At 35.0% G+C, this 18,769-nt stretch overlaps 1 protein-coding gene across 14 annotated transcripts in view; it reads right to left on the bottom strand.

The window, feature by feature from the left end:
* The window catches only part of RYR3 (ryanodine receptor 3), a 300,041-nt gene that overhangs the window by 175,637 nt on the left and 105,635 nt on the right, over positions 1-18,769 (bottom strand). For all 14 annotated transcript variants that reach the window (XM_072428468.1, XM_072428475.1, XM_072428469.1 and 11 more), the window contains 13 exons: positions 17,443-17,538; positions 16,544-16,662; positions 15,568-15,701; positions 14,780-15,021; positions 11,243-11,435; positions 8,758-8,974; positions 7,884-7,988; positions 7,008-7,111; positions 5,998-6,081; positions 3,349-3,508; positions 3,115-3,262; positions 2,492-2,697; positions 1,404-1,578 (listed from right to left, as the gene is read on the bottom strand). In XM_072428468.1, the coding sequence (XP_072284569.1) occupies positions 1,404-1,578; positions 2,492-2,697; positions 3,115-3,262; positions 3,349-3,508; positions 5,998-6,081; positions 7,008-7,111; positions 7,884-7,988; positions 8,758-8,974; positions 11,243-11,435; positions 14,780-15,021; positions 15,568-15,701; positions 16,544-16,662; positions 17,443-17,538 (1,983 nt within the window). The remainder of the gene's footprint in view (positions 1-1,403; positions 1,579-2,491; positions 2,698-3,114; positions 3,263-3,348; positions 3,509-5,997; positions 6,082-7,007; positions 7,112-7,883; positions 7,989-8,757; positions 8,975-11,242; positions 11,436-14,779; positions 15,022-15,567; positions 15,702-16,543; positions 16,663-17,442; positions 17,539-18,769) is intronic.

Here is an 18,769-nt window from a genome sequence, read left to right as displayed (position 1 = left end):
ACAGACATAACCTCTACCTGTATTCACTAAGAATACTTTTACAGTATAATTTTAGGTTGCCAAACATCCGTATATGATGTCTTACTAATTGGTTAACCTCATGCTACACAAGCTAATTAGGCTAAATATTTCAAGGGAGACTGCTAGAACAAAATGGCATAGAGAAAAGCTGGAAGTATTTGGGCAACAACCAGAGCTCATTTATTGTAAGCCAGTAATTTATTGCAAACCAGGGTCTAAATAATTAAGAAAATGTACTGACTGTCAGGAATGATGTAGCAATATCCATTTACTAATTAAAGAATAAGTAATTGCCCTGTGAAGAGAAAGAAAATGAATATTAAACCTGGGGCTCTTTTTTAAACATGAGTTTGCTTATGTTTTGCATCAGTACTGAGAGGTGCTGTTGTTCCTTTACAGCCACCTATCAGATGAAAACACACACTGTAAAAAAAAAGCTTAACCCTAAACATTTTATAATGTCCTTAGGATGGCTGTGGAGGGAAAGTATTTCCCTGAGAATGGTGTATGAACAGATATCTTCCAAGCCTATGTGTGATCTGGCACCTGCATTGATACTGACGCAATACTTAGAGCAGTGCATATGTTCATGTACATACACAAAACATTGATTAATTGGGCTCTAACCTCCACCTGTACCTCCAATTAGACAACATTTTTTACTTTTACTGGATAAAAAAATTGATTGTCTCCAGAGCTGCTTGAACGAGAAGCATTGCTTGCATTTAATACATTTTGTAAGGTTAGCCTTTGTATTGACTTTTTGATACCTTTTTCATGGCCTTTTGATATTGACCATACACAAACTTTTCTTTTAAAAAAACAAACAACTTTATATAACAAAATAAGATTTTTTTTTCCCATAGCCACTTCTTTTAGGTTAAAGAATTTTTTGATCATTGATTGACCAACTTTTTTGGACTAACCAACACCTTTCTAAACCAAATAGGTTCATGGTCACTACTGATCAGCTTTTTGCCACAATCTATCTCACAATCAGCTTCTATTTTTAAACAAACAACAAGACATGAAATGGTGAATTCAGCTGAGAATATGAAATATAGCAACATAAACTAACAATTTGTAATTCTGTAAAGCCACGTATTTATTAAGACCTTGTTGTAACACTGAACAGAAAAATGGGGGACATTACTTACTATATTAATTACTTAATTACTAACCTAAATAAAGATAGAGATTCTGTTAATCACATCATAAACCCATTTAATGAGGTTTTGCATAACATCATAAAAGGGTATGCAAATGCTTAATAATATTGTTGTTTAGTAACTATTTTCCAATACTGAATACCTATTATAAAGGTAAGTAAATATGGCTTTAGCTCTATAGTGAATTATGGTAACTTCTGTGAAATATTTTACCATTCTCAATATCAAAATCAGCAAATGCCAGTTCAGACCCTTGATTAGTTATGAGAAGTTCCCCATTCAAAGTGAAGATCATGGATTTGTCATCCAAATTAATCATGGATCCCACCACATCTCCTGGTTGCCAGTTGCGTCCAAAGAATGAGCTTCCCATGTGCCAGCACTGGCCCTATAAAAAAGTTTATAGACAAGTTAATATGTTTTAGATGTGCACAACAGTAATATGCATTATATGCATTAACAGGACTATAATAACCGCTCAGTTATGACGTAATGCAGGTATTGAAACACTTAAAGAAAAACTAAATTCTGAAATCTGTTCACAAAAAAATGAAGATAGAAAGCCAGAAGGCCAGTCTTCCATATTGCCTGTGATCTCCCTGCACCTCATTACCAACCTAACATGTTTTTCTACACTGTATGTGTGGAGGTGGCTATCTTGGTAGAAGCAAAGTTTTGTTAAAATCTTGAGCAAGAAGAACAATGTGCAATGCAATATTGTCAGAGCAGCAGTGCCCTAAATCTCACACTGCAAAAAAAGCTATGAGGCTGAGGCATAACATACCAACATACTACACAAAGGAGTGCAGTTTTCCAAAAGAAAAAAGTACTTTTTCAAGGAACTACATGAGCACAACTAACATTCCTACATGTTCTCTAACAGAGCAAATCTTCACTTTTTGAGTTCAGGTCAACTTTAAAATGATCTTTAAAAAGTATGTTGATATCACTGCAGGCTCACTCTGAAGCAGTGAGAGCTTGTGGATATTCCAAGTAAAAATGTCCTTTTTCCACTGGTTGTCAAGGAGAAGGCTTTAGTCTAACTCAATGTTTAATAGATAGGGGGGGGGATAGCATAAGATATACCAGTAAAAATGTTCTTTAATAACAATCTTGGTCAACATAGTTTTTTGGCTTCCCAAATCATATTTTTCATAGTTGACATCTGGTAATGTTTGCAGGTCACTGCATATCCAGTATTATCTGATATCCATTAAATGCTTGCTAACAAAAAGGGAAGTTAATGTTAGATACATAAAAAAAACATGAAGAGTATAAGCATAAAAAAAAAAATTACTCACTCTGCTTCCTTCAAATACAAAACCCCGATCATCAGCTCCGAGTTCAATGTCTGGCCTGCAGTTGGGTCGAGCCCAGCCTACTCGCATATCCCCTCCAGTCACCACTTCAAACTCAAAATACCACTTCCCAGATTTGACAGCGTAAGTCTGCTCCACTCTAAAGAAGCGAATCTTATCAATGCTCACTCGCTCCATCATTTGGTCAGCTAATAAAATATGTACAGGAAAATGAATGAAACTCTGAGCAATGAAAGTGTGTAGAATATAAAAACATAAATATATCATTATGGTGGATGATTACAGTATGTCAGCAAACACTTATGAAGAATTAATTACAAGTTAAAGAACAGTTTTACTATTTAATCATGTAATCTGAAAAGACATCAACATTGAACAATTATCTGTATGGTCCAGGTTCACTGGCATATATGGCTGGTGTATGATCCCACAGGTAACTGCATTCTATGATTCAGGGTATTTATATAATAAAAAATAATCCTTTGGACAGTTGCCATGCATCACTGAGAATACATTAACATGGTGGTCAGCAACTGAACCTGTTTCTTCTTTCAAAACTGTAGGATTAAACACTATGCCTGAGTTCTGGTAGTATGCATGCTTACTGATTTCTTGGTCTGGCGGTTCGATATTATAGCCATAGCCAATAAATGTTCTCACAGCTTCACGCAAGCTGTCTCTATTGGACTTTTTAGTTCGTTCATCTAGTAAAGCATATGGCACCAAGCGTGGATTTCGTTTGTTTTTCAAGTCCTTGGAATAAAAGAAAAACAGTGTTTCTTACATACAAATTACAGAAAACAGCTAAAAATAGTGTACTGCTGCACTTGATAGCGTACCTGCTGAATGCCATAGGTCCATCCTTGTTTTATTCTGTCTTTAGCCCAGACATTGTGTGCATTCTCTGCAAGTTTATCAACTAGAACTTCCTGGGCTGGTAACAGTTTCACATCAGACAGGTCCAACGGGGCAGGTTTGTAACCATTGGACATCATATAACTGTAAAAATAATAATGAATTGTAAGCTAGAAGACAGAGACTGAGGTTTACTGCATAGTGTATAGTACTAGAAACCTGCTGTTAATGGTGGTTGCATACTGAGACAAGAAAGCAGAATCGCCACGGTCATGACCAAATATTTAAAACCTGATGGCTACCAACAGACAACTTGCAAATTAAAATATATTCTTAATGTATGAATTTGTTCATTCAGGAATATATTAAGCTCCCAGAAAAATCATACACATGTTTTTGCACCATTCATTTCAGGTGACAACCAATCTTAAAGTTAATAAGACGTTGCAGAAATTTTAGTTGGATTCTCAAATGCAATGCGATGCTGTGCAGCCATGTTAGACATTTGTCGATCTAATAGTGATCACGGTTGATGGCCAGTGTGATCATAGCTTTACAGGTGTTGATAAATATGTATATTTTTGGTATGAAAAGCACCAAAGAACTTTGCCATATCCAGAGTGCTTCTAGCATTTTAAATAATGGCTATCAAAAGATAACAAGAGCATCTGTTTAGCAGTGAATTTGCCATTGATGTCACTCCTTCACACAGGTCTATAGGTTTATCTGCTCTTTAATGTAGCCTTATGCATGTTTTCCTCTAAAAGGATCATAAAAAAAAATGACAAAATCATATATTTATATATATATATATATATATATATATATATATATATATATATACACACACACACACACACACACACATATACATATATATCTAATGTCAAGAAAATGTAACTCCAAATCACTTTACACAAATTCTACAGAACTCACTCTGAAGCAAAAATCACATTAAAGTTCCACATTTTAAAGGCAGCCACAAATTAGGAGTAAGAGGTGCCGCCGATTGCTTGTTTCATTTGATACTAAATAGTTTTGTTTTTATGAATCTCCTATAAAATTTAGACATCATTAATCTCAAGAAGGCAATGGGACATATTTATAAAACTGTGGTACACAGAACACATTCACTGCGATGGCTTTTCTCATACTTAACACTAATTTTCTAGCAACATTCACTTGATATTTAATGTAGTGAATATTAAAAAATACCAATCTTGATGTACAGAAGAAACTTAGCAAGGATGTAGAAGATTATGATTTGGTCTCCATTTCTACTTTTTATCCTTTGCCTAAGTTATTAGAGCTGGCTGATATTCTTATCTACAATTATGAATGAAACAATACTTGGATCATCTTTCAAGTCAAGGTCAGGTATAACAATTACAATTACAGACATAAGTAAGCAAAGTGACTCTCCCAACTTCTATCTGCATTCAAGAAGTTTATATATATCAAATTATATGGACAGTAATGGAGTACTCTATATATTACAGGCGATACAGGAATAAACATTAAAACAACTAGAGTGGTCACTCCATTTACCAGTAATGATAAACATATTACAAATAATTAATACACCATATAATACACAGATTTGCTGATTTCCAGACTGTGTACCTCAAAACCACAAATGACATACGCAGAATGTGTTATCAATGCTGTGCCAAGAACATTGAAACAGAATAGAATTAAATAGCATGTGATTTCTATTTATATACAAAATTGCAGTTCTTTGTTTTCAAACAGTGAATGGGAAAAAGTTGATTTGTTAAAGGAGTTCAGGTTGTTCACTTATTTACGTGGTTTATCACTGTTGAATGTGAATGGGGTGAAGCTCCGCCAACTTCAGCCTTTCAATCAAGTGCAAGCTAAAATATTTTTGCAAAGTGAAATTTTACTTCATTCATTAAGCTAAGAAACTGCTATTTGCAATTTGATAAAGTGTACAGTCTAACCTATTTTGGTATATCAACCCTAATATCTCTATGGTGGCATATACTGGCATATACAGTTACTTGGAAGCACCCATGACACAAGGGGTCATATGTTTTTCTGTTTGATTCAACATTCAACATAGACAGTAATAACTTTTGTAAATTTGTATATTTTTATTTATATTACTTTTTATTAAGTCACATATTTATTTGGGAATTATTATATGAATGTATATTATCATTACATAATCATGTTTTGTGCCATTTTAAAGCCCATTCCCATTGTTGATTTTACTGCATGAAAATGCATTTTTTGCAAGTAGATATCACATTCATTGTTATTTAGATAGTTCACACCTGTGTGCTATAGCTTAGAGCCTTTTACCAAAATAGGACATGCTGCATCTTCATTCATTACCCATGGTATTCAGGCCCATTGACATAAATGATAACTACACAAGAACATTTCATATTTTATACAAATCAGTGAATACTCTAAGTCCAATTTTTAACACTGAAGAACAGATGTTACTAAATGTCACAGAATGTTGCATGAAATTGTTAATGTGCAATCTTACCAGTGAATGTGTTTTACAAATGTAATGAATGATGTCAAACTATGGCTCTAAATCAAAGCTTTGAAATCTATAATGGCATTAAAGATTGCTTACTATAATAGTTTTTGTCACATACTTTTTTGGGAGTTTTACTTTCTTTAGATTTTCTTCAGCTGTTTGGTTTGAGTGAACAATAAGACATCCCAGAGCAAGTAAAGTTCTGTGAAAAAGAAAAAAAAGTATTGATAGTAAACAAGGTACTGCAAATTATATTTACATACAAAGTTACCCTCAATTTATTGTTTCAGAATTATCTTTCCTAGAACCCTAAAAGATGCGTGTCATTTAATTATTCTGTCCAGGCATTCTTGATTTATGAGTTCTGCCAAATGTACACTCATACAGTCAAGATACCAGGTTTATTCCATGCCTTTTTATTACAGCTTTCCTAAAGGACTACCCATATTAATGAAAAGGCTTCAACAGCAACAAGTATTAAAACACTGCTTAGGTCCTTTTTTTCCTGTAAGCTGCCACCATCAAAATCCCTGTTGAGGTTTTCAGATTTGACAGCTGAATGACAGAAAAGTTTAATCTATGCCTAGCAAGATATCAAGGCCCAAAGTACATTGTAGGCCTAGGATTAAAGGGTGCCAAGGGTGAACAGAAATATTATAAAGGCACATATAGGCATTTGTCAGCCTAACAGTGTGCCTGCACTTCAGCACTTTCAGTTGGTGTTGTTTAGGCCAGGTGAGGGTTACTTTAAACTGTAATCCAAAGTAACATACTAAAGCTGTCTCTTTTATATTATTTATCACAATATAAGTATTTTAAATATATTGAATTATTGCATTAAATGAATACATTTTATGGAATCCTGCTTATAAAGCACATTTTCTTAGCGAGGACTAAACACCAGCAGTAAATAATGGATTTTAAGCAAGTGTTTCACTTTTACCGTGCCTTTTCGATGATAACAGCAATTTGTGGGAATTGCATTTGGTAGCTTTTTGCACCCAATAATATTGGACAAGCTGCAGCTCCAATTAGTGCAAACAACTGTGGTAATGCAGCTACCAAATACATAATCTAACTTACTGGACCATTCAGAAAGTAAATCTATACTAGGAATTGAAAACTTACTTTAAAGTCTCTGTGGACATTTGTAGATTGTAGTTCTTCTCAGTTTCTGGTAGCTTTGAGAATTCCACTAAACAAGGATGCTGGCGTTTATTATCATCTCGCACCTACAATACAGTTAAAGCATTATTTATTTACATTTAAAATATGTATTATTATGTTTAGACACATTTTCTTTTACTTCTTCTTCTTCTTACTTTCTAAATTGGAAGACCACAGACCAAGAGCATTTGAAAAGGTCATTGAGTTATGTAGTGAATCTTATTGACTTTTTTTTAAAACACTATTGTAATGGACATGACAGGGGTTTTGTGTGAAAACTTTTGAGTTTTGTTTTAGCAGTCCGATCATTGAGACATATGTGAACTGGCATGCTTTATGTGCTTTGTCTGCTAATCAAACCCTGTCTGTCACTGGCAATTATTTTTTTTTTCTGTATACTATACAATTAAATTAACCAAAATGAATCACAGGAATAGCATTAATAAACCCAGGCTACAGTGGATTCTGCATGTATTGTATATTGTCCAATAGGCATCAACAGCACATCACAGAAATACACATGTGGGTAAAATGTAACTCTGTATGCATTTTTGAAATCCACAACCCTCAGCAAATGCACAAATCATCTTCAATAGCTATTAAGTGAAAAGGCATTGATCAAAACAATTTGGGTTCAAGCAAGGGATAAATAAGGGAATGAAAAAACATGGAGAGTGTGCAAACAGTACTACATTGTGTGAGAATGTGCCAGTTGTAAAAATGTAGAGAACATAAACATTTATAAAGAGTAGAACAAATATTTAACAGAATTGAAGGTTGACAACACAAAACAACAGGTAATGTTTAACATTTATTAATATTAGTTAATATTGATACCTTTCCATAAATCCATCCAAGTTCAATTTTGTTCATGCCCCATAGTTCATGAATATTTTCTGCTAGCTTGTCTCGAATCTTCTCAAGGTGAGGTGGTAAAACAATCTAAAAAAGGAGCAAATATTTTTAAAAAGCTTGAGTCGTGTATTTACCAATAGCCATAAAAATGTTTATCGATCAATTAAAAGATTCATAAATATGTTTTATAACAAAATTATCTATTTACAGTTCAACAAAAAGAAAAAGCAAAGAGGGGCTTTTTGGCCGACGCATCTCTGTCCAGGCGCGTTTCGCCAGTTGGCTCCTTCAGGAGACTTTTAATCAAGGGTTGATCACTTGGTCCTATTTGAACAGGCAGATTAGTTGAAGAGGAGAAGATTTTTTTTTGTGACACAGAGTACCATAAGGTATAGCAGGGAGAGAGTATTTTGTATAGAGTTGTATTAGTAGCTCCCAATGGGTGGAAAAAGATTTCATTAGAAATGTCAAACTATTAGATGAATTGCTCAGGTTTGTTGGTGTCTACTAACAGCTTGTAAAAAAGCAACAAGCTTTTTTGTGTCTCCATTGGAATTTCCTTCTAGTTATTGTTGGGTCGTAGTACCATGAAATGAGGGGACCTTCCTCAAACAACAGCTATAGAAAAGTGAGTGAGAAATGATTGGAACCTTTCTCAGGTTTTTATGTCTTTCTAAGACTCCATTATGGAAATTTTACCAACCTTCTGACCCAGGAACAGATTTCTTCTATGGTTAAAAATATGTTTTGACTTGTAATTTACTTCTTAAACAACTTTTTTTTCTGAAGATTAAACCCATTTATAAAACAATAATATGGTATACCGTTGTTTTAAACAATAAAAGGTATAAAATACCTGGCTGGTATCAATAGGACATGGAATAAATGACGCTTGTGAAAGAAAGTGTGTCGTGCCCAACAAATCCCGAACTCCTTCACAGTCCCTCTTGTACTCCTTTACAGGCTCCACTCTCATCTTCTCCTTTGGTAACAAGGCTTCATAGCATGGGGCATAGCCAGCTGGAGGTAAAAACTTAAACTCACCATGGCGGCCACCAAGAAGAAAGCGAACCCTAAAATGTAATATATAAAAAAAACAAACTTGATTGATAAGGTCTAGTCAAAGTCATAGATGCTAACAGTGTGCCAACTGTAAAACCGGCTTCAGGGCATATTTCCACTTGTGCATGTTAAAACATAATACTTGCACATAGAGAAAACTTTATACATAGCATATTTTATAATGAAATGAGACTTAAAATGCAGCAAGCAGGAATTTTAAGCATTGGCTAAAACTGTACTATTAAAAACAATATTCTCAAATGTGCTTTATGTGCAGTCTACAGTTGTGCACAGGTATGCTCAAAATCATAGGTGAAAAGAGGCCCTTAAATTAAACTAGTAACAAATGCTTTAACTTTTCTTTTGGTATATACTGAAAAACCTGGGATTATGTTTGCAGGTTGCTTATAAGTATTAAGAACACACCGGAGACTATAAGATTTACTTTCCCTTACACACATAGTGAGCTATGTTAAGCTCCACCACACTCATGCTTCTAAAATTAATTATTGGAGGAAAGCAAATAATGATTCACTTAAATTAGAACTAAACTGGGTGGGTGGGTGGTGAGCTTTTGCCATAATCATCAGGTATACACAGCATATAAACCACTTGGGGTGTGTGCCCTACAGTTGGTGGGGGTGTTTCTTAAACTTGTTAACATGGGGAAACCTCTTGACCTAACTTTCAGGTCTTTAGGGAACCCCTGTTATAATTAGCTTACAGTACATTATTGTAATGGTATATAGGAACAATGGGCCTGATCCAGGTTTGCTGGATCACCCAGCTTCACTTATGAAAGTGTAACCTCTTCCGCCTTGGAGAGCTTTAATAAATCTCGTCCAATGCCTCTTACATTGCTGGTCATTGGGAAGAATGCCACCCCTACAGATCAAAAAGATCATTGACGTCCATTAAAGTGACCTGAGGGGTACAAACTGCTTACTATTCAAGGAACCCCCCCTGGAGGAACCCTAACAAAGCCCTAGTTGAAAAACACTGGTTTGTAGCCTAAACCAAAAAGCCACCAGGAGCCAGTGAGCTAGAGCAGGGGTCTCCAATCCCCGGTCCGCGGCACACTAGTGGGCCGCGGCAGTCTGACAGGTGGGCCGCGACTCTGGCCAGTGCATCCTCCAGCGGGGTTAGGACACAACCCACCCACTCTCTGGACACAATCCACCCCCTCTCCCATCGCAGGCTCAGACCTGTGATGGGAGAGTGGCCAGGTTCTGGCATCATGACGTCACTCTAGGGGGCAGTTTCTTCCCCATTGAGTGACACACGGCTCCCTATGCATGCGCGCTCCAGAGTCTGCGCATTTAGTGGTCCATGAACTCGGGACCACTGAGCTACAGCATTTCACTTTTGTCAAATAGAATCTGATGTCTACTGTAAGCATCCACATACTAAATACTAAAATTATTGTTATACCTGACCCCAAAAACACTGCGTCATAACAGGAGAGAAAGGGCTACCTTAAATTAGATTTATATTTAACCAAAAAACAGCTCCTGACATGTATTAAAGCAGCTTCAGAACACTGTCTATGCACCTTAGGTGCCCCTGTACTGCTTGAACATTTCTGCACTCCATGAATCTCTTCCACTATGATAGGTTTTGGAAGATGGGAGAAGTGGAAAAGATTTGAGTAAAACTGAAAAAATCAGAGCTACTGCAGGTATAGGCGTCTGTACATTACATTTTAGTAATAGTTTTTTTACCATCATTTTTTTTTTTTATTTTAAAATGACAGAACTAAAACAAATAGGAATAAAAATTAATTTCCAGCTAAGTAAAAACAGTGTATTATGGCACATGGTATATCATTGAATCTTGGTATCTTTTACATACAGTTTCCTCTAAATAAAAGGGGAACAGTGTGCAGCAATGTGTGTCATTTAATCTTAAAAAAATAACAAACTAAAAATCAGAAGCACAATGCCTTAAATGATCTCACACTTCTGATATACAGCTGTGCAGATCAATACACTGGAATTACACTGCTATTTTTCAGGTAAAACCCAAGACAAAAAGTGTATATTTATGGTCTTCCTTTTATTTTTATTTTACTAACATCTTCAAGAGAGACAGCAAATTTGAGTTCAGATACACTTTATTAAATGGATTGCTGCAATGTATTAGTTGTTTTTGCCATCTTTCTTAGTGTTTGAAAAAATGTTTTTATTTTTGTATCAACAGGTTTATACATCATGTTATATTGTTTATAAACCCAGGAATTGCTTATACATGGCAAAAAATATCTTGGAAATATAACTCACTTGACTCCAGCGGAGAAGCTCACTACTGGGAAAAATAATCCTTCTGTATTAAAATTTTCAAACATGCCTTGGACAGGTTGGCCATTAATGCGAAATGAAATGCTGGGCACTCCTAGGTCCAGGCAGCAGCTGACCACATCATCAGAAGCCAGTAAGTGTTGATTACTTGAAGCCACTGCTCTTGGTACTCGACCTTTATCAAGAGTTGATAAAAAAATGGTAAGGTCAACAAAGAAGAGTATTCATCTAAATGACAGCTAAAAATAAGAAAGTACTAAAGATGCAGGATATTTTACAAAGCAACACAATTCGACTGCAAACAGCATCATATTCAACCTACTTTTACATGAGTCAACAAATAAAACACTTTGGTTAATTTTTTCTCTTCCCACGCCAAAGCTAAATGCAGGACAGAGGACACATTGAATGAGTCACAGGTGTCATGTTGTGAATCATGAACCTAAGGCTCAGCATAGGCTTGTACAAAAGCTAGTAAAGAGATATTTTCTTTTTTTGTTCTCCTAATTTAGAGATTTAGGCTCACAATAGTTTTTAGGCTCACAATAAGGAACAAGAAATCATAAAATCAGCATAGAAAAGAAACAATGATATTCTTGTATGATGAGTAGATATGCATTATTACAGCAGGAAATTCTGCTCTCATGAATAGATACAGCTAGTCTTCACAAACAAATGCTGATATAACAGTGTTCTTTCCATTATTTGGTTTACTGATTACCTGAAAGTATAACCAAAAAAAGAACTGCAACACCACTGTGTATTTCATTTCTCCTATACCATCAGAAAACAAATGTGAATGCTAGAAAAATTATCTGTTCTAGAAAAGAGGTGAAGAAACAGGTAGCAAAAATATTAGACTTATCAGGCCATTTATATCAACAAGAGATATATTCATCACAAAATATATAATAAAAAATATATATGCATTTGTATGCAATATTTTATTATAATATATATTATTAAGTATTTATATATCACATAAAATACTCACAATTCTATGCTAATGGCCTAATGTGTTAACATAGTCTAGTGCCAGTTTGGGGGATGTCAGTTATTCTACCTTAGTTTTGAAAGGTAGGATGAAATAGGAGTACCTGAATTAAACCTGTTGCAAACCTTCAACCCTAGTGTTACAAGAAAGGATTACTACCAAGTGTGTGGGTGTGGTATTGTATGGATTTTTTTCTCATTACGCAAAATGGTATGTTGCATTACAAAATTATTTTGGCACCCCAATGAACCTTCATGAGACGCCAGCATTGCATTGTACCACAATCCAAATGAACACACTACCAAGCACTGCAGCGCACTGCCTTACCAAAAATGATACAATTTATGACCTGTTATGGTACATGTATTAGCCAGTTTAAATTAATGGGCTGCCATTACACAACAAAGATTAATATGCAATATAACAGCCATTACTTTGACAGGTCAATTTAAAATGAATGGTTCATCAAACAATAGATTTTTGACTTGATTTGATTTTTTGGGGGGTTATTGTTTAAGAGGAAAAGGGATACAAACTCTGTCAGATTTTTTACTTGACAGTTAAGGTGCGTACACACTTCCAATTTTTATCGTTCAAAATAAACGACGAACGATCGATTGGGCAAAAATCGTTCGTAAAAAAGTAACCAACGACGCCGACGAACGAGGAAAGTCGTTGGAAACGAACGACCGGACCGGCGGATCGGATTGGACGACGATCGTTGACCATCGTTCGTGTGTACGATCGTTCGTTGATCGTCCATGGTCTGAGCATGCGTAATGAACGAACGTTCGTTCACTTCCTGTCGTGCACATAGTTCCTTTATCGCTCAAACGATCGTATCTATTGTGTGTACAATATCTACGAACGATCGTGTCGTTATCTCTATGTGCAGGATCGGTGCTATACGATCGTTCGTAGATATCGTGCAGGATCGTTCGTCGTTCGTTTTCCAACGATAATAATTGGAAGTGTGTACGTAGCTTTAGTGTTGAGCACAGTAGAGCTGATAAGGGTGCTTTCATGAAAAACAAGGTACCTCTGATGCTTTAACTAGCCACTAAATTATTGATTTTGATTGATTTTGACAGTTGTCATCTTGCCTAATATTTCCAATAATTAACCTAAACGTAATGCATTCATTTCATGTTCCAAAACATTTCTCACATGCCCTCACGTCATTTGCCACTGGACTGACATATGCCTCAGTGCTTCCACCACTGTAGTGGTATAACAATAAAAAATGTTAGTTTGATGGAAGATTTACAAATGCTATAGTGTAATCAAGAGAAATATACAGAAACTACATTTGTAATGGTATACATACATTATAAAAAATGGGTAATCATGGGATAAGCCATGTTTAATATTTTAGATCCTTGAAATGTTTCTACAACCTAGAGGCTGACCATTTTTCTGTGATACGCAGCTGTTACATTTAAAGACATTGGATTAAATGTAGGAAATTAGTTTTTGCTGTATTATTAGTAGAACACCCTGCCCAAATCCATCCAAATGGCATGTGGTTGTTGTGTTCCATTCCAAGCCACTGAAATGTGTTAATCTCTGAACTGACTGTGCTTTCCATTTGTTTATACTAAAATGAGACCTTGCTACATATAAATGATCAGACTTTCTTTTTATAGTCACTGACATGTTGTTTCTATAACTTAAAAATCCCTTTGTCCTGTCATTGAATAAATAAATAATGAAATATAAAACACTAAGGGCTCTATTTATAAAACAGGGATTTCAAAAACATGTAGTTAGCTAAATTGGCTTCCCCCTAAAATTGACATTAGACTGTAATAATGACATATGACTGTGGTAGGGACATTAGATTGTGAGCCATCAATCAATTACGACCATTAAAAAAATTGACATGGAATATCTCCATGAGGGAATGTCTGATTCCCTGTTTTATAAAAAGAGCCCAATAACTGATGTATGTTAGATTTTTTAAAGATTTCTTTGTTGCTCAAAGACATATATTTAACAGAAACATAAACATATAATGATACAATTCTGTATGTTTGTATACTGATTATGAGACACAGGGCCTGATTTAATAAAGCTCACAGTGTGAATGAATACTAGGAACCTAAACACTGTAAAGCTGCAGAAAAGCCAGGCCCCTTTGTAATCTCCAAGAAATGTGCAGGTTTATCAACAAAACTGATAATGTGGTCATGGAAAATGTCTCCAAAAAGTTTACCAAACATTACCTTAAATCTATGTTCAACTGTTGTTAACAGAAAGCAGTGTGGAAGATTTACTATATGAAATACTGCGCATTTAGCACATTAAAATTTCATTTAGCATAGTGAATATGTAAAAAATTCTTGCACACATTGTATTGGTATTGGCTGTTCTTGATTAAGAGAACCATGTTCTCCATGTCAGTGATAGTGTTTAATATTTGAGCTGCTCAGCTATTGTATTCTTGCTGTGGTACAGTAGAAAAGGAAAGTCAACAATTTCTGCAAATAGATCAACAATAAATAATCCAGGAAAAAAAAACTTACCAGACCATAAGTGGAGACCATCAAAGCCATAGGAAAAAAGATCATCACCCACACCGTTGCCTCCCCATCCTTCACCTCCTCCAGGATATGGCGCGTAACCTGAGGTTGAAGCCCATCCAACACGCAAATGTGTTGGCTCTGGTGTCAAGAAAGGATCTACTTGATCAATGATCATCTCAAAGTACCACTTTTTGTACTGAGCTGAGCCCTCTGCCACACCCAAGAAGATGTTTGGCCTCATGCTAAAAGACAATTGTAAACATGTTAACATGATTCTCAGCCATTAAAAAATAAAGTATAAGACTAGTGAGTAAACTATGCATGTAAATGTAAAACAAAAATTTATAATGGGAAATAAATATTTACTCTAAGAACAGATAAACCAGGAAATAGTTGTATTAAAGATCTTTCAACCATATTTGGACAGAGAATAAACTGGTTAAATTAATTACGCAATATCACTATTGTATTGTATTATATGCAAATATAAACATTTTGATATGGATTAGTGGCCATATCTACATTTTGAAAACCAGTTTCATGAGTAAATAGTGATATTATCATAACATAATCAATGTATCATGAAAATATGTTGGTACCCAATCATAGACAATATAAGAATACTATACAAATAAAGTGTGAAGTGAAGACTGCCTAAATTTCAATTACACTGCTTTAATTAAAATGTTTTAAAATACAAAGATAAACAGGAAAGCAATCTGAACAGAGTTAAATATAATAGAAGGTCAAGTAATATAAACCCTCAATAACAAAAGTAAAATTTTCACCTGGTGACATCATTAACCAAGCGGGTTTGTAATAATAAATCTCTTCTGGGCAGCAGGTTGTCACAAATGAGGTTCTGATTTGTACGTACTGCAACACCATTGCAAACACAGAGAGAGCAAAGGACATCCAGGACCTGATAAAATTAGAGATTTATTAAGAATACATATACCAAAGTAAAAACGATCAAAGTATTTATCTGTATTTATAGGGTTGATTGACAGCTTTCCCCTTCTTTACTGCTTTAATTCTTTGCTTTGATTTCTGCCTCTGGAATTTGATACAAGAGATTTAAATGACTGCCCTATTGTTACATTAGGAAATACGGGCTTAAGCATCTAATTCTTCAATAATTATAGAGTAACTATGGGTCTTTTTACACAAGGTTTATTACAATAATAATGCAAACCCCATGATAAATATAAATAATAAATTATATAATTAACACTTAAGCTGAACTGTGATTGTTGAACAGTTCCACGTTGCTATATATTATTTAAAAAACTGTTTTGTTTTTACAAATACTGTAAATTGGAATTTCAATGTTTCAAACATTGGTGACCTAATATAATTTTCAATTATTTAAGGATCTTTTACCATTAGTGGAATATGGTTCCTGTGCATTATACCACAATTCACTTCTGTATCAGTCTGTTGTGAAGCTCACCCCATTCATTACACTAAAGAAGGCAGCAAACAGACAAATGGACCAACATCTGACATTACTTTTCATGCAACCAATGATGCCCTTGCGTATTACACCCTATAAGTGTTACATTAAACTGCACAGCAACATGAAAACTGTTAATGAGCCCTATGCCACTTAAAACACATTTGTGCGAAATAAATGATCATTTATCTGGTCTATCATACACATACACCACATTATCATTTTGTGGTAATGTAGAATCTTCATGTTTAGCTTCTATGCTGAGGTCTCAAAGGTAAAACATAGAGCAAGTATTCTTTTCATAATACCTTGTAGTTCCTTCCATGTTTGTCCAACAAGGAAATGATTGAGCGAATGTGTCCTTTCTCTATTAAGTTTAAAGCCTCTGGGCTTTCAATCAAGATACAGTGCAGAACCTGCAATATTCCTGCAGTAAAAAAACACAACAAAAAAAAAAAAACAAGATATATAAATGACCTTTGTAATATGCCATGGTGTCACTCTGCACCAGTGTCACAGAATTTTTGCATCCATACACTGAACTGGTAATAAGATTTCCACAGGAAACTAGCTGAACCAATTTTGCCACTTCAAAATGAAACCTGATGCACAAGGACTGTATATAGCTTGTTTAAGGTCTGTCAAATCTAGTTATACAAGGATATACTGGAGATTATGTATGGATACAGTAGCTGCAAGATCTCTAAATAAATACACCTAAAACGATTCAGTCGTAATTGCGAGACACATTAAATGAATGACATTACTGCCTCAGATTTACTAGGCTGTATCAATGTCAAACATGTTTTCTGAGAACTGTTTTTTTTTTCTCTAAAGCTCAACTCCAGTCAAATAGTGTTTTTAAGATTGGGTGGAGAAGGATGATTGTAAACAAGTTGCAATTGCTGCCAATTGCTGAAAAAGCAATGAACAGCTCTCTGAAATGCAGCCATATACAAAGTATTACAAACAGATACTGCAATTATATTTTTATCCCCCTATGCTCCTTTTGATGTCACTACATTTTGTATTTGTCATAAATACGCAAGCAAATCCAAACTAAAGTGTAAGAAGCACACCAATGGAGCACAATGATATTTATGTCATGTAAGGTAAAAATTTCCAGTAACAGGCAAATCCAGCATTGGATGGGCATCAAAGCTGTCACAGGTAATGGATTATATTTGATAAAATTATGTGGACATACCTGAAGAAGACTCAAGACGCTCTAATTTACTAATAAGCCAATTAAGATTATTGGAAAATTGAGCACAGTTGCTTCTATTTCCACGAATCAGGGCAGCTAAAAAAAGAGGAATATTCATATTAATAAATATAGAAAGAATAACATCAAAACAGAATTGAATCATGCAAATTACAGTGGTGCCGAGACTCACACTTTGATAATACATACAGGCAGTTCATTAATGTACTGGAAACGGAGAAATCCTGTTAACAAATATAGATGTAGTAGAGGTAAGAAGTAACGAGCATAGATAGCTAAAAGGCTATATATATTTTCGTATATGTAGTATGTGTCACAAAAGTTACCGGCAAGTCTAGTAGTTTTTTTTTTTTTTTTTTTAATAAATCAAAGGCTATAATATTATAAGATCCTCCTTTTATTAGGGTTTAAATTATTTGTGGGAATATATATAATGGTGATATGCTTGACTCCTGCTTCCTGAATATGGATTTGGGAATAAGCTTTTACCGATGACTGGAGTGAGCCGTTAATACAAAGCTACTTAAAACTTCTAAACAGTTACCTGGTTGGGAAAATTGAGAAGCTTTGTACTAAAGGCTTGATCTAATTGAACCTGTAAAAGTTACTTCTCAATACCCCTAATAGGCATTTCAATATTAAATATTTCAAACCCAGGGGATATGAGGCTCCATAATGAGTTGGATATCTTTAGTGACTTCAGCTAAGGTGAGTACAAACCTACTGATCTGGCTTGGAACTTGTATTGTCCTCTATTCCTTACACAATATTTACAGCAATTCTTTTTGTTTGGGGTCATCAGGACAGCTTCCTTTCTCTTTGACTTTAAACTCTGAACTCTGAGAGTGACTCACCTTACCAGCAACAACTGCTTTTATCCCTGGTGATCATAGTCTGAAGTGAACAGACTTGTTTAGCAAACCAATAGTGGCACATGTGTATGTTTGTGCATAGTCTGCATAAGCTGTTAAGTTAAAGCTGGACCCGGAAAACTGAAAGTAGAAAAATAAACTTACCTGTGAAAAAATTGCATTTAGTCAAAAGAAGTCAGTGGAGCAGTAGGAAACTAAATTGCTATGGTTTATAAACCAAGCACTATTGAGAGTGCTATATACACACTTTAGAAACCTAAGCTGGTTTAAATTGTGTAAAATTTAAATACTTTTATTAATGAATGATTACACCAGGGGTGCCCAAAACGTTTATCGTGATCTACCAGTCGACTGCAAAGGCAACCCAAGTCGAACGTAGAGCCTTGCCTTACCCCTCCCAGCTGTTTACTAGCAGCCCGGCTGCTACATCTATAGGG

The sequence above is a fragment of the Pyxicephalus adspersus genome, chromosome 12 (genome assembly GCF_032062135.1).
Source record: "Pyxicephalus adspersus chromosome 12, UCB_Pads_2.0, whole genome shotgun sequence".
NCBI lineage: Eukaryota > Metazoa > Chordata > Amphibia > Anura > Pyxicephalidae > Pyxicephalus > Pyxicephalus adspersus.
Note: the sequence above shows the minus strand (reverse complement) of the source record. Positions and strands in the feature narration are given on the sequence as shown.